General features: G+C 41.6%; 1 protein-coding gene across 1 annotated transcript in view; it reads right to left on the bottom strand.

Moving 5' to 3' along the window:
- Prkci (protein kinase C iota) overlaps positions 1 to 17,003 on the bottom strand; it is a 55,306-nt gene that overhangs the window by 19,630 nt on the left and 18,673 nt on the right. The window contains exons 3-8 of the mRNA XM_050129256.1: positions 9,743 to 9,832; positions 8,640 to 8,690; positions 4,723 to 4,808; positions 2,964 to 3,104; positions 1,838 to 1,892; positions 428 to 486 (exon numbers count right to left, since the gene is read on the bottom strand). Coding sequence (XP_049985213.1) covers positions 428 to 486; positions 1,838 to 1,892; positions 2,964 to 3,104; positions 4,723 to 4,808; positions 8,640 to 8,690; positions 9,743 to 9,832 — 482 coding nt within the window. The remainder of the gene's footprint in view (positions 1 to 427; positions 487 to 1,837; positions 1,893 to 2,963; positions 3,105 to 4,722; positions 4,809 to 8,639; positions 8,691 to 9,742; positions 9,833 to 17,003) is intronic.

Here is a 17,003-nt window from a genome sequence, read left to right as displayed (position 1 = left end):
GCACGCCTTTAATCCCAGCACTCGGGAGGCAGAGACAGGCAGATCTTTGTGAGTTCGAGGCCAGCCTGGTCTACAAGAGCTAGTTCCAGGACAGGTTCTGAAGCTACAGAGAAACCCTGTCTCGAAAAAAAAAAAAACAACAACAACAAACAAACAAACAAAATTATCAAGTACTAAATGCTATTGCTATGTATATTGTACTTTTTGCATATGCTATCTTAAAGTGAAAATAAATTTTCAAGTTATTTCATAGTTAAAACTACTTAATTAAAGATTTAAATAAAAACAGAACTCTAAAATCATTAAATATCTCCCTTGATTGACTGTTACCGTCTAGTGTGTAAGCAGCTCCAAGTGTTACATTTCTAAGAGATCGCATCTTTCTAAGAAGGAATGATGCTGTATACAGTAGTACAAATTATCTTACCTCCTTTTCTTCACCAACTTGGTCCAGACTTTCATGACTTGAAGGATTATATGGAATTACTAAAAATTCAGAACCAAATGAAAAAGAAGAAAAATTATCAATTATGAATTTGACTTAAAATTTTTCTTTTGATGGTTTTTCTTAATTTTTATATGAGTAAGTAATTAGTGAAAGCTTAATATTTATTAAGAGTAGTGAAGGGGCTGGAGAGATGGCTCAGTGGCTAAGAGCACTGGCCAGAGGTCCTGAGTTCAATTCCTAGCACCCACATGGTGGTTCACAGCCATCTATAGTGGGATCTGATGTCCTCTTGTGGTATAAAGTCATCATACATGCAAAAAGAACACTCATACACATAAAACAAATTTTTTTAAAAATATTTATTTATTTATTATGTATACAATAGTCTGTCTGCGTGTATGCCTGCGGCCAGAAGAGGGCATCAGACCTCATTACAGATGGTTGTGAGCCACCATGTGGTTGCTGGGAATTGAACTCAGGACCTTTGGACTAACAGGCAATGCTCTTAACCACTGAGCCATTTCTCCAGCCCCAACAAACAAATTTTTAAAAAAATAAAGAAAGATCATTTAAAAAGAAAGAGTAGTGAAGGCAGAGAAGAAGCACCAGTTGGCAGTCAAGTCCTTCTTTATGAATAAATTGTTCTCTACAGAGGACTATAAATTCTACTGAAATGCTTTAACACCCACAAACAGAGATGGCAGGCCTATATGGAAATGCTTGACTCTTACTGAGATGAAGACCTGACACGGTCGGGCTTCTGCTCCTCAACGCTGCTGGGGGTTGGAGGAGTAGCAGCCCTCAGCTCAGACCGGTCAAGCTCCTTTCTTTTAACTTCAGCATTCCCCAGACACGCACTTAACTCGCCCACAGAGTCAATCTGCTATGCTCTATCTCTACATTTCCAGAGGAAGGATGTGAAGAAAACCAAGTTGCTTCAACAGTCAACATGGCTCCAAACCCAGCTTTGTACTTTCTCACTGTGAAAACAAACTAGGCTTGCTGAATTTAAAGGATTCTCAAAAGAAATTATTTGAACTAAGAAAGTCATTTGTTAGCTTACACAGTTGTTTCTTCAAATGCTAAATATGTATATTAAAATACTGTGACAAATTTTACAACCACAAAATATGCTTATGTACACTATGTTTTTAAACTTGGGCTTTAAAAGGCTACCACACAGCTGTGGCGAGGAGCTCCGGGGACAGAAGGGCTGAAAGTGGGGAATGTAGGAAAAAACAGGGAAGGACAAGCAACAGAAGTTTATCTGAAATCTAATACACTGCACGCTAACTCAAAAAATAAAAAACAAAAACCACATGAAGTCTAACGTGAGAGATTAGACTTAAAAAAGCCCCCAGAGCAGTCTCTAGCCGCTACTGCCCTTACCGGTCTGCGCGTGGTCTGGGGGCATGGATGACTGGTCCATTGGCATCATTGGTTCCTACAAACAGTTCCAAAGACACAGTAACTTAGAAGATTCTTTTCAAACCCCCAAACCTCTATATACCTAGAAATGACAGTATCTCAGTGGGATGTATCATACTAAAACTTAAATGTGAAAAACTCTAAGTGATATGAGTTACATTATTATTAAAATACTCAACAATATAAAGCCATGCACTACTCCTATGAATGACACAATTTTTACAGAAAAACAAATACACAAGGGATTTCAGGTGAGTTAGAAATAAAACCGTGATTCCCCCTTCTACATTACCTTTCCTCCCTCTGAACCTGACAACAACCTTCAAGTTACTCTCTGACCTCCAGATGCTGTGGCACGCGTGCATAACACATGCACAAAAGAACAACGAATAAAAATAGGATACAAGGTATAGCTAAGGGGACTGGAGACAGTGCTCAGCAGTTAGAGAACTTGCAGCTCTCGCAAAGGACCTGAGCTCATTTCTTAGCACTCATACTGGGCAGTTCAGTTCCAGGGATCTGACACCCTCTTCTGATCTCCAAGGCCAGAACACACTGGGCATATACATATACATACACATAAATAAAAAATAAATCTGAAAAAAATGACCAAGTCATACTGTTGAGAAAAATGAGTTGGAAAAGGATGTACATCAATAACACCACTTTTACTAAAAGCATATTAAAAAAAGACACACTCAAAGTAATGAACAAAATTATTAAATACTTTAAATGACTAAAAACTAATTGTTTCTCCTGCAATAAAATTCTAAGGAAAATACAGGTGGAAGGAGGAACCAGGGAATTTAAAAAGTATGGGAGAAGCATCAATCAAGAACTGTTTGAATCTTAATTCAGAATGAAAAATTGTAACTTTTATGAGACAACTAAAAATGTGACTACTGCCTAGACGGCATTTGATAACGGTTCCTTCAAGACTTGCAAAGTTTACGTATCGTAAGTAGAATGTAAAGAATGCCTGCACACTGTATCTTCTGAGATGCAGTTCTGTGACACCTTCCTGCTTTAGCCCTGTTAAATGAGGCATGCAACACACAAATATAACAAACAATTCTCTAAGCCTTACCGGTGGCAAGGAATGCCGCCCACACTCAATTGTGACAAGCTTATGGCACTTCTTGTGAACCAACAGTTTGCAATTGATGCACTTATATCCTTGTCGTCCAAGTCCCCAGATTCTGTCTGTACAGATGGCACAGTGAGCACGCTGCAAAGAATAAGTTCAAGAACATTTATTCACAGCCAGTGGTGGTGCAGGCCTTTAATCCCAGCACTCAGCATGCAGAGGCAAGTGGATCACTAGAAGTTCCAGGCCAGCCTGGCCGATGTAGAGAGTTCCAGGACAGCCAGAGCTACAAAACCTATCTCAAACAAAACAAAACAACCCCATTTCCCAACAGCTTGTTCATTGCGTCTTCAATCCCAGAATTCATGAGGCAGAGGCATACTGATCTGTAAGTTCAGTATGGTCTACACAGTGCGTGCCAGCCAAGGCTACATACTAAGACTCTGTCTCAAAAAAAAAGAAGCCAAATAAACAAACAACCCCAAGAAATTTAAAAATCGCTGGTTTTCCTTCTAACTGAATTCCCTCATCATGGCATCAGTTGTCAGCCTATAGCAAAATCAGATGAAACAAAATTTTTTCACATAATTTTTTTTCAAAGGCTACTGAAGATCAGTGAAAAAGAGAAGACAGCCAGTTTAAAGAGTCATGAATATACCACCATGTTGTTTTCTGATGTTAAATTCAAGAAATTTTCATCTTCACAAAAATTTCACAGTAACGAACACAGGAAAAGTGGCTAATAAGCCCACAGTCTTCCCGATTATGCAGAAGGCAAACCCGGCTTTCCTAGAGAACTTGGGCCTTGGTGTCGCCAGGGCCACTGGCAAGAAGAGTTTGGGGATCTTTGGCATTCATCTCTAGTGACATTGATGAATTGAGGACATGATGTTAATTGTAGAACTGAAATCCATAAATGTATAGTTATCAAAAGAAGTTAAACCAGGCACTCCCGCACTTAGGCAGACAGAAAGAATTGCCATGGGTTCTTGGTTAACTTCAGCTATACCGAGTACCAGGCCAACTGTAGCAACACAGAACCTGTGTCAAAAAAGGGGTAGGGGTGTTTCTAAACACAGGCTTCTGCCAACAGACTGCTTGCTCTCAAACCCCAGCTCTGTACTCACTGGCTAAACAGTTAAGACTTAACTTCATTTTTCTCTCTATAAAATGGAAATACAGTACCTATTTCACAGGGCCAAGTAAGGATTTAGTGAGTCAGCACAGGGAGAGCACGCGGGAAATTGCCTCATATTGTGAAAGCTAGCCAAGGCCTTCGCTACTACTACTGCTTTCTAAACAGTGAATTAAAGGGCTTATACAATAACCTTTAATAATTTCTGCTTGCTTTGAATTATATTTAAACATAATTTTCTTATAACTTTAAAAACCCGCATTTTTTTTCAGACTCATTTGGAAATAAGATGCAAACATTAGAAGTTTAACCTAAGACGAATGGCATTCATTCATCTAATCAGGACCTTCTTAAAAAGCTGGAACCATTCTCGGAGCAGCAGGCTGTGAGTGAAGCAGAGAAGCGGGCAGTGAAGGAAGTGCTATTCTGACCAGAGTGTACCTGGTTAGATAGAACAGCTGTGCGCCCCGGCGGGAGAGGGCGGCAGATCAAGGCCTTGCTGCTTACTTCTTTTAAAAGGACTAACAAGATTTAATAACAAACTATCTTTCTTTCATAGGGAGAAAAAATAAATAAATAAAAATACATGTCTCAAAGTATTAGAATCCAACAAAACAAGTTTACCCTGTTGAAACGCTTGGCTTGAAAAGTGTGGCCATTTGCACAGTAAAGCTTTCTCCACCGGCGGGCCCCTCTGCGGTAGATGGATTCTGGAGAGTGAGAGTTTAAAGAGCAAGTTTGAATAAAAGTCACTTAATTAAATCTGACTTTTCCATGATGTTTACCATAGTAACACAAACTAGAACTGAAGTGTAGAATGGGCTCGCTACAGGGCTGGCTGCAAACACACAGGGCACTGACACTGGAATAATTAGTACTGTTTTCTTCTCAAGAGATTCCCACCTAACACCTGAGGTAAACTGGAGCTCCTGGACAAGCTAAAAGAGTAAATGTCTGCATCCTTTACCCGATTCACAAGGTACTTACTCTTTTGTTATATCTAATATCTTCTTGACAAATACAAACAAAAACAGTCTTTTTGTCCCCGCAGAATGATTCGAAAATGCAGTGTCTGAAACTAATGACATTCACTCTAGCCATCCATAACACAATATAACCTCTGCATCTTAGAGAATTAACTCAGTAGAAAGCGCAGATACAAACTCTTTCTTAACGGTTCCAAAACTGTCTTTCAAAGCTGTCATGTCCTACACAGGAGCAAATCACAATTCAGGCATTGCATTTGGTTTCTTTGGTTTGGCTGTCTGGTTGGTTGGTTTTCACGTCTAACATACTCAAAACCATGCGCTCTGCTTTACTCTTCACTTCTTAGGCAGTATTTTTGTGTTCCACACCCCAGGTTACAGAGTCTGCCTCTTCACAGTCAAGAGTTAGTGCTAAAACTTTGAGCAAATGCAAGGCGGTGGTTGCGCGGTGGTAGTACACACCTTTAATCCAGGCACTAGAGGCAGGTGAATCTCTGTGAGTTCAAGGCCAGCCTGGTCTACAAGAGCTAGTTCCAGGACAGCCAGGACTGTTATACAGAGAAACCCTGTCTTGAAAAACCCAAATAAACCTTTGAGCAAAAATATTCTAGAGATGCCTTTAAAGAGGAGAGGGGCCAGAGGAATGTCTCTGCTGTTGAGTGGACCTCGCTGCTCTGACAGGACTAGAGTTCAGTTCCCAACACCTCGTCAAAAGCAGCTCACAACTGCCTGTAACTCCAGTATGGCGGCGTAAGCACACAGGGGCGGGGGATCAAATGTTCTCTGCTTTTCAGGCATCGGCACTGGTATGTGCACACGCACAATTAAAATAAAATCATAAGAGTGTTGATTTTCTTATGGCATGCCATCAGAGGCACACAAACATCAGATGTCAGCGCCCACCACGACAGACACCTCCACAAGGACCGACTCTGCATCTCTTCTTCACTGGAAAGGTACATCTTCATGAAAGTTAATCTGTAAGTGATACTTCTATATAACTCCATCTACAACAAGCTTTCATCCTTTTTGGTCTGTTTTTGGTACAATACTGGGTGTTGAACCCAGGACCTCACACGTGTTACATAAACATTCTACCACACAGTCACGGGTCTGGCCCACTCCAAAGTTTTTATATAATTGCTATTATCCTTTTTTAACTTTTAAAAACATTTGTCAGTGTTTGGCTTGCATGTATGTATGTATACCATGTGCTTGCCTAGTATTCTGGAGGTGAGATGGGGGGATTGGATTTCCTGGAGCTGGAGTTACAGATGATTCTGAGCTACCACAAGGGGCCAGGAACTGTACCCAGGTCCTCTCAAAGAGCCATGTCTCCAGCTCCCACAAACACTTGCAGAGCTGGGGATGCAGCCAGGGCCTTGCACACTAGTGGAGTCCTGCAGCATGACCCCTGAAACTAAACACAGGTGTTTGTGTTTGTGCTACATTATCTAGTGAGGGCCAGCACATGTTAACTTACCAGATGCTCTTATGAATTAGATTATATACCCTAAATTTAAATATTTTACTGCTGTCGAAGAACTTAAAGGGCCAAGAGACCTCAGTCATGGTTATCAATTTTCCTCTCTAGTTTAACATTTATTTGACTGGGGAAAAGGTGGTGTCAGACCTCCACCACCACTTTGAAAAGGTCAATGAGTGTGCAGTGTAACAGGAAGCATTTTACCCAGAAATCATGCCATATGCCTACAGTAGCTTTCCACGGGCACAGAGTCCTGCACGGGGTGTGCCAGGGTCAACTCTGTTAACAGTGGCTCTAGGCTCTCTCCAGAGCTCTGCAAAAACAGTCAACACAGCTTTAACTCTCCTTCCACGAGAACCCCAGCAAGATGCTGTGAGCTGAAATCAAACCTGGGTTTTCACTACTGCCCGGGTGTTCTGCCCATTCCTTCTATTTCCCCATCTTCCTATGTGACACATTACATAGGAAATAAATAAATCTTATAGCTCTTTGTTTTCCCTGTTCACTGAAGAGCATTAAATCATAAAATCAGAAGCTTAGACTGGGAAATTTCATATAATTCTGATATTTTATTTATGTTTTAGTACATAAAGCTTGCCTAAAGATCAGAAGGGCAAAGCTAAACCACTAGATGTCGGGCAGTGGTGGCACACACTCCCAAAATTTGGGAGACAGAGGCAGATGGATCTCTGTGAATTCAAGGCTACCCTGGGCTACACAAGGTCAATGCAGAAACAAATCCAGGTGGTGGCGGCTCACATCTTTAATCCCAGTATTAGGAAGTCGCACTATCTTAATTCCAGCACTAGAGGGAATATAAAATGGGAGAGAAAGGCTAATTCTGCTTAGTCTGTGGTCGCCCAGTGCTGGTACAGGTAAGACTTCTCTAGTGGCTTGGCTGCTTTGCTTTTCTGGTTTTTCGGGTTGAACCCCAATATCTATCTCTGGGTTTTTATTATTTGCGTTGCATAATTCAAAGCAAAACATTCATTACTTTTCTTTCTGAAGTCATGTTTATGTGTAGAAACCATAAAGGAAAATGAGGCCCTATAACAATCCCTAACAATGTGACATCTACAGAGGTATCTAGAAGTGAAGTACCAGGACACTTATTCTCACATTATACAGCAAGCCTAAGCAAACGAATGAACGTAATGGTGGTTCACTGGACTCGGAAGTCGCCTATGTATGCACACAAGCAAGCACAGTGGCAAACAGACTATGTTAAGCTTCGTTAAATCTGAACAAGTGATTTGTAGGTATCCTTTTTTCCAAGATGTTTTGAAATTTCCAGATCTGAAAATATTCAAAATTAAAAAAACATGAAGCCACATGACTTAATTTAACTGTGTTTTTATATGCACAACAGACAATTATGTAAGATGTAGCTAGATGAAGTCCATTTGGCAAAAGCACAGCTTAGGCAGTTGCTAATATGTTCTAAATTAGACAAGAAACAGAATAAGTCGAACAAATTAAAAGTTCTATTTCTTAAGGCAGGCATGGTGGCACATATCTTTAATCCCAGCACTTAGGAGGCATGGGCAGGTGAACCTCTCAGTGGAGGCCTGGTGTAGGAGTCCTTCTGTCTGTGTGTTGCTTTCACTGGTTAATAAACTGCCTTGGCCTGTTGATAGGGCAGAATTTAAGTAGGTGGGGAAGACGGAACTGAATCCTGGGAGGAAGAAAGTAGAGTCAGGGAGACACCATGGATCTGCCCCCAGAGATAGACGTGCTGAATCTTTGCCAGTAAGCCACTGTCACGTGGCGATATACAGATTAATAGAAATGGGTTAAATCAAGATGTGAGAGTTAGCTAATAAGAGGCTAGAGCTAATGGGCCAAGCAGTGATTTAATTAATACAATTTCTGTGTGGTTATTTCAGGGCTAAGCTAGCTGGGCAACCAGGACAAACAAGTGGCCTTCCAGTTACAGAGGCCAGCCTGGTCTACAAAGCAAGTTCCAAGACAGTCAGAAACTTTGTCTAGAAAAACAAAACAAAAAGTTCTGTTCCTTTTTACTATGAGTAATTCGAATTTCAAGTGTACAGAGTATTAGAAACACTCACTGTCTTCTCCTGGGCAAGGCATTCCAGGACGTTCTGGTACACAAGGAAATACTGAAAGAAATTTAAATTAGTTAACAGCATATTTACAAAATACAAACTATACAGAATTAAAATTAATCCAAAATTCAAAGTGACTTGAGTTACCCAAGGTAGAATTCCAACACATGACCAAAATTAGTCTACTGAAGGCTCTCACTTTTACCAAGCCTATATATAAAGCAACTTTCTGTGAAAACAAATATGACTGTAAGTAACACATTAGAAGCTCGATTTACTAATTCCTGACCCTTGTGAATAATCACTTTTTCTTCTTTTGGGCCTTAAAGAAGCTAACTAATACTTTTTAACGTCCTTGTTGTAGAAAACTTTGTTTCAATAAAGAATTAAATGACAAAAATCAAAGTTTTTTAAAAGATGTGTACTCAATTTAGGAATGAATTAATATCAGAAATAGTATCAAAATCCCCAAAATATTAGCTTATATTCCAGACTATATATTTACAAACATACCATATAAAGCATATAATTCTCATTATAATGAGAAACATCTTTTTAACTAACTGTACTCTGATGAATAATGGCCATAATTGAGTTAAGAGCACTCAGAACAGGAAACTGTGCTAGGCAAGTACTCTATAACTGAGTTAACTCTCACTGTGTAGCCCTGGACCACAAGATCCTCCTGCTTTTATCTACCTGGATAACTGATTGTTTCTCTAACATTTTAACATTTTATACTAGAAAAGGGTAGTCCCCTGCCCGGCACACACGTGCACACACACACACACATGTGCACACACACACACACACACACTCGCACAGAGACTTCTAAAGCCGTACAGGAACTGTTGTAAGTTGTAAAACAATGGGAGATCACATTTGAATATCCTGGAAGACTATAGCCAGATAATACATTTCTCCTACTCTATAGGAAGTAGGCTCATTTTACTTCATCTAGCACAGGAAAAAGAAGCTAGAGGACAATTACATAGGAAAGAAGCCACACATAATAAATGATACCTAGATTGCCTTTAAAGAGTCAATTAAAAAAACAGTTATGTTTAAGTCACAGCTTTGGGAGAGTCAGCAGATAGTTCTCTTACCATGGATCAAGAGCTCAGAGTCCTTGTTCAGTTCATAGAGCCTGAAAGCTTCTTCTAATTCCAGCTGAGAAGACACTGTGCACGGATCTCCTAAAACACAAAGGAAAACTCAGTCTTCACCCTCTGAGTTGGATAACTGTAAGCAAATTCTATAATTACAGTAATGGAAGGAGCGCTGATGAGGACAGATGTTTAGACACTTCCTTAAACCTACATTCTCTGTGGTAGATGACATCACATCCAGTTCTAGCTGCACATCCAGTTCTGGCTGCACAGAATCAAACAGAGGGCCCAGACACCACATTTTCTACATATAAAAACCACTCTGAGCCAGGCGGTGGTGGCACACGCCTTTAATCCCAGCAATCTGAGGCAGAGGCAGGTGGATCTCTGTAGTTCAAGGCCAGCCTGGTCTACAAGAGCAGTTCCAGGAAAGGCTACAAAAAAATACAGAAAAGCCTTTCTCAAAAAACCACTCTGTACTGTATGAATGTGCATGTGTGTCACGTGCACGCACGCACATATACATACACAGTAGCAAACCTACTCTGACTACCTTCAGGCTGACACGGCTCACTTAGATGGGGACGTTTAGGAGCCAGTCTGTTGCCTCCTCCTTCTCCTTAGTATTGTGGATGGAGCCCAGGACCAAGCCTGGCAAGCACTCTAAGCCCTACCCCTGTTTTGCTCTGTTTGGGGATAGGGTCTCAATAAATTACTCGGGCTGGCTGGCCTCAAACACATAATCCTCCTGCATCAGTCTCCCAAGGTCTATACCACCAGGTGTGATACCAGTTTCCTTAAAAGAGGAGTAAAAGTGTAAGACTTTAAGACAATCCTGAAGCCATTTTTGACAATTCTGAATCCTCTCAGCCTCTGTGCCATAGTGCTTCCCCTCCTCCCCTGGGAACCAAGGACCTAACAGCTACACTCGCACGTACTCAGTTCCTGAACAATTACCCATATACGTATGCTTTGGTTCGGTCCCTCGGCTTCCCGAATGCTGGGGGACCCTGTCATGACAGAATTAATAAAATCCTCATGCTTTTGCATCGGCTATAGTGTGTGAGATGGTCTCTGGGGGCGACTCCNACAACCCCCCTTGCTTCTGTGGCCCCTTTAAAAGTAGACTGTACCCGCTATTCGAGGTCCCTCGGCTTCCCGAATGCTGGGGGACCCTGTCATGACAGAATTAATAAAATCCTCATGCTTTTGCATCGGCTATAGTGTGTGAGATGGTCTCTGGGGGCGACTCCCTCTCGGTGTTTGGACGCCAGAGTCCAACAAAAGCAGCTGCACTGCCATACTGTGGCTGGTTGGGATCTTTCTCTAAGGAGCGACTTTGTCAGAGATTTTCTCTCACATTACAGCACTGCTCAGTCAAGTCACAGGGAAGAAAACACTAAAGCACCCTGGACTAAGATAGTCCAGCTTGAGCCATTTTAAAAAACTTTTTTAGATTGATTTATTTGATTAAGCATTTTGCTTGCATAATATATGTGTACCACATGTGTGCCTGTGGCAGTCAGAAGGCATCAGATCCCCTGGAACTGGAGTTCCAAACAGTTGTAAGACACCTGTGGGTGCTGCGAATTGAACCTGGGTCCTTCGCAAGAGCAGCAAGGGCTCTGTGCTGCTGAACCATCTCAGCAGCCCCCACTTTTGCACACATATAAACAATGCATCCAGAGAGTGTGCACTCCAACTGCACTTTCCAAGGGGCCCCCAACTCTTCCTCCATTCTTCCCAGGCACCCCAACAGATCCCTATTCCCTTTCATGTCTTCTTTTTTTGTTAACAGCCTATGAGCACTGTCTGCTGGAATGATGACTGATCTCGCTGACTCTCTCTTGTGTACGTAACCGTAGCTTTAGTGAGCCCAAAGACAGCACTCCACAGCACCACTCCCCATCCTGTCTCTCACATTCTTCGCACCCCTCCTCTGCCACGTTCCCTGAACCTTTGGTGAGAAGGATGTCACAGATGTCCTACTTAGGGATGGACACCCGCTTGAGTTACTCTTAAATGTTCAGTGCTAAATTTTAGTAACACGGACAAGGAGGAAGAAACACCTCTCCTGACTAACCAAAGTGCCGAGTCATTCCTGGAGTCAAGAGGTGACGTGTACAGCATGACACCATTCCTCAATGAACAAGTCACTTAGAGCAGAGCTGGGCCTGAGCTGGATCCGCCCCTGGCTGTGGTTACAGGAAACATTCCTCCATGCTAGATGCCATTGATTCTGTCTAATCTTCAATCACACTCAGTTTACAATGAGAGCAAAGGGAAGTCATTTCCTTTCCACGCTATCTCAAAGAAAACAGTGTCTCCATTCTTTTCTTCAACTCAGCTGTCAAAGCCTTAATCCCTTTATCTTTTCTGGGCATTTATAACTCACAGATAACTCACAGAGCCGTGAAAAGGAAGTTTTCAACCCACCAACTTGTAAGACAGTGTTACACAGAAATAGGTAACCAAACCAGAAACTGGAACAAAAGGAAAAGAATTTCATGGCCTTTTCCATCTAATGAAAGGCAGAAGATGGCAGTCATGGGCTGTTTGTGAAGCCCCGAGAACAGAAAAAATGATTGGAAAGTGAACAAAGTGTGACATCACTGTCACTGAAGGCAACATAGAAAATAATCCTAAAAACAGTGACTGGAATAAATCACAATAACTACATAGAAGGTTCAAAGTAGCAAAAGGCTTCTTCCTTTTTTTCTAAAGTATTCATTTTATTTTATGTGCGTAGGTGTTTGGCCTGCATGTGCATCTGTATGAGAACGTCAGAGCCCCTGGAACTGGAGTTACAGACAGGTGTGAGCTGCCATGTGGGTGCTGGGAACTGAACCTGGGTCCTCTGGAAGAGCACCCAGTGCTCTCAACTACTAAGCCATCCCCCAAAATGGTTTCTTTCAACCGCCTATGTAGATATGGATACAGAGAAATGTCAAGAATGGAATAAATAATTTTTGGTGAAACTTGGATTTCAAAAGTATCTAAAAGAAAAACCTTTCCCTGCCAAGTCTTTCTCAGTTTGAAAATAAAGCTGCCTCTCTCCTCCATTTCAATCTATAAGTCATAAAAATAAGAAACATACTAACAGCAAAGATCAGATTCATAGAGCTTTTAGTGAACACCAAGACTTCGTAAAAAATGGTGCATATGGGGCCAGGTAAGTGCGTTTGCCAGTTGCTGGCAGAGGCTGCTGGATCCCTGAGGGCTGCAGCAGTTACGGGCAGTTATGAGCCTCACCCCCCCCCCCCCATGGATGCTGCACTTGGTCCTCTATGGAAGCAGTTTTTACTCTTAACTGCTTAGCCACCTCACCATCTCTACACCAGGATCTTAGCTAAGCATAAGAGCCTCTCAAACCTCAGAAGCGTGTAGATGGGATCTTGTCTAATAGAGATTTATGTGGGTATGGATGCTACCTAATGGGGCAGTTTTAACTTTATTGTAGAAGGTCTACAATGCTCAAATGAACATGTGACTTCAACTCTGCAGGACAAAGTCTAAGCAAGTTACTGAACTACAAATGCCATGGTCTAGGAAAAGAGAAGGATGACTCAAAGCAATGTTAGTCCTGGAAGACCAACCACTTCCAGAGAACAGCAACGAGTTTCCCTGAGGAACGGTGGTATATGCTGTTTTAGCTCAGAGTCTCCCTTTTTGTGACAGGAGTAGGTACTGTACTTCTCTTGTCTCTAGTTTATTATGCAGTCAGTAGTCCACAGGTCTTCAGAACTAGCAGAGAAGCAATCAAGGAACCTAAACCACAGGTGGACAAGACAAAGAACAAGAGCATGTTTGGACTATGAACCTTTTGTCATAATGGATTAGGCTCTGGTGGTTTGGAGAGGTTATTAGCACTTCTGAATAACCATAAGGAAGCTGGAAAGTAAGTCATCACAGATAATATATTCAATCTCTTTCATTTTTCTTGAACTGAGTGCCTGTGTGTCACATGTGACCTTTCTCTGACCACGTTTGATAGGTAAAGCATTCTATATAAGTCATTATGAAACAAAGATAACCAGGAAAGCTACTTTTCAAAGCTAACTCTATCACCAAATCTAAATTTATAGAATAAACACAAATACATTCTTAGTATTTGCTCACTGCAGTTGACTTTGAGAGAATTAAGGGATTGATAAAACCCACATATTAATCGTTAGGTTGTTCTTGTTTTCAATAAACCTACTTTTTTTTCACCTATAAAAAGAAACAAATAATTAGGCTCTAAAAACTGTTGTTAGATATGAAATACCCAACTATTTGTAAAATAACCTGACAAAATGCAGAACACAAAACTTAGGTCACATGTTCATTATATTTAAATCCATATTCCACTTCCTGGCCCCCATTGGTTCATGGCCATATCATAATGCAAAATACATTTAGTCCAACTTCAAAACTCCCATAATCTAACATGGTCAACACTGTTTAAAAGTCCAAAGTTCAAAGTCTCTTCTGAGACTCAAGGCAATCTCTTAACTATAACTCTCCAGGAAAAAAATTTTCCAACATGTGATATATATTACCATTCAAAAAGGGAAGAATCAGGGCTGGAGAGATGGCTCAGTGGTTAAGATCATTGCCTGCTCTTCCAAAGGTCCTGAGTTCAATTCCCAGCAACCACATGGTGGCTCACAACCATCTGTAATTAGGTCTGGTGCCCTCTTCTGGGCCTGCAGGCATATACACAGACAGAATATTGTATACATAATAAAATAAATATTTAAAAAAAAGGGAAAAATCAGGACATAGTTAGGAAATACTGAAAAGTATAAATCTTTAGTGGCTCTGCCCTTCCAGCTTTGTTGCCTGCAAGATACTCATCTCTATTGGGCTGGTTCCACTCCCCGCGATCTCCTTGGGAGAGAACCCATGGCTCCAGTACTTATAACATCGTGGTGTCTCCAATACAATCCAGGCTTCCCTTTCAGAACTTCACACAATGGCATCTCGGGGTTTCCATGCAGGGACTCCCCTTGCCACACGCCAGGCCTCAGGAACTCTCCTTCACCGTGGAGGAAGATTCCCTACACCTTTCCTCATGTATTTCTCATGACTCTAAAACCAGAACCGTAAGGACAACAGTGCCAAGTTCAGATGCCCATTTGGTAGCCTGGTCCTCGCCTTGAATCACCTTTGCAGAAACTTTCCTTGTAGCCTCTTAAAAGCAGAAAATTCAGCCGGGCAGTGGTGGCGCACGCCTTTAATCCCAGCGCATAGGAGACAGGCAGGTGGATCTCTGTGAACTCAAAGCCAGCCTGGTCCACAGAGTGAGTTCCAGGACAGCCAGGACTACACAAAGAAACCCTGTCTAGAAAAACAAAAACAAAAAAAGGGCAGAAAATTCCTCAGGCCCTTTCTTTTCCTAAGTTGGAAGCTTAGCTGGGTAGGGTCTTGCCCTGTGTGGACCAGGCCTCTCCTTAATCCCCTTATCTCTTAGCACAAGCCTCAACTCCAACATTCAATTTCCTCCCCCTCTTTTTTCTCTTCATACTGTAGTTTTGTATTTCTTTTTGTCTCACTTGCTATTTTTCACCGTAGACCTGCATAAGAGTGATTACTAATAATGACATGACAGCTAATATCATGTCCTGAAATGTCCTTCATGAAATTTTCTTTGCAATTTAACCTCAGGCAAAGTCTTAGGACTACAGTGTGGAATATTCCTTTATACTCTGGACATATGTCCCTGTGATTGGCTTAATAAAGAAACCTATGAAGCAGGACAAGATAAGGTTAGGGGGAGAGTCAAACGGAATCCTGGGAAGAAGGGCGGAGTCAGGAGCTGTGAGAGCTGCAGAGCAAGCAGGAGATAAACATGCCATGTCAAAAGAAGGCACCGCCACATAACAGAGGGTAGATAAGAAATAGGAGCTAATTTAAACGTAGGAGTCGGCTAGCAACAAGCCTGAGCTACTGGCCAAGCATTTATAATTAATATTAAGTCTCTGTGTAGGTTATTTGGGAACTGGTGGGCAGGAAAGAAACTTCCCACTACACCACAGCAGAAGCCACATTCTTTTGTCAAAACATCACAAGAATAGTCTCTAGCCCAGTTTTTAATATTGTTTCTCTGAATGCTGGGCCTATATAATCCATATTGCTCTCAGCAATACTGTTTTGCAAGATCCTACCAGGAGGCCTATTTAACCCAGCCTACAACATTCAAATAACTTTTCTAGACCAAAATCCCAGTCTTCTAAAAACAGGTCAGGCCTGTCACAGCCTCAGTACCATTGCTAGAGGACCGGGCTGCTATTCCCAGTAACCACATGCCGGCCAACAGCTCTCTGTAATTCCAGGTCCAGGGGACCCAGGGCCTTCTTCTGGCCTGTTCAGACACTGGACACACATGATGCAGAGACACACATGTAAGCAAAACACCTACTCACATTAAACACACACACAAAGGAAAGGCATAATACTGCATCTCATAATCATATATTCCGTCAGTTAAAAATAAAAAATTTAAAACTATGCAGAAAACTAAAACAAAAGAAAGTAAAATAAAAATCCTGTCTACCATTCGCTGTTCTATGTAAGAGCATATGGCAGTAATGGTTACACAGTTACTATTCACCTGAAATGTTTTGCTACTAAGGGTGATAGCTCACATAAGGAGACCAAAGAAGGGGTCACTGCAAGCTCCATATCAGCCAGGGCCACATAACAAGACCTGCCTTTATTTAAACAAAGAAGAAAAAAGTCAATTTAGGGGCTGGAGAGGTGGCTCAACAGTTAAAAGCACTTGTTGCTTGTTATTCTTGTAGAAGTTTATTTCCTGGCACCACAACCTTCTGCAGCCAGTTCCTCCAGGGGGATCAGATACCCTCTTCTGGTCTCCTTAGGCACCAGGCACACATGAAGGCAGTGGAGGGTGAGAAGCCTGAACTCAGTGTCCTCAAACTGAGGAAGCTGCCCATTCTATCAATCTATCAGCCCTGGTCCTTAACAGAACCCTGTCTAACACTGCGATGAGCCTCTTGAGTGTGAGGACAAGCAATGTCTATCCTCAAACAGTTCACAGGACGTCGTGGGTACAAGTCACTAACACTGCCCTGAAGTAAAATGACCACAATCGCTATGACTGCGCCGACATTTTCTTTACGGTACATTCAGTTAAGAACAAGTAAACTCTTATATTAAAATATAAGACATTTATAATCAAAATTAAGTTACAATGTCACACCAATAAAACATTTGCCTTACTTCATTTTGGAGAGGGAAAGGCAAAGACTGTGCA

The sequence above is a fragment of the Alexandromys fortis genome, unplaced genomic scaffold, assembly GCF_014885135.2.
Source record: "Alexandromys fortis isolate MF-2015 unplaced genomic scaffold, M_Fortis_MF-2015_v1.1 scaffold_300, whole genome shotgun sequence".
Lineage (NCBI taxonomy): Eukaryota > Metazoa > Chordata > Mammalia > Rodentia > Cricetidae > Alexandromys > Alexandromys fortis.
Note: the sequence above shows the minus strand (reverse complement) of the source record. Positions and strands in the feature narration are given on the sequence as shown.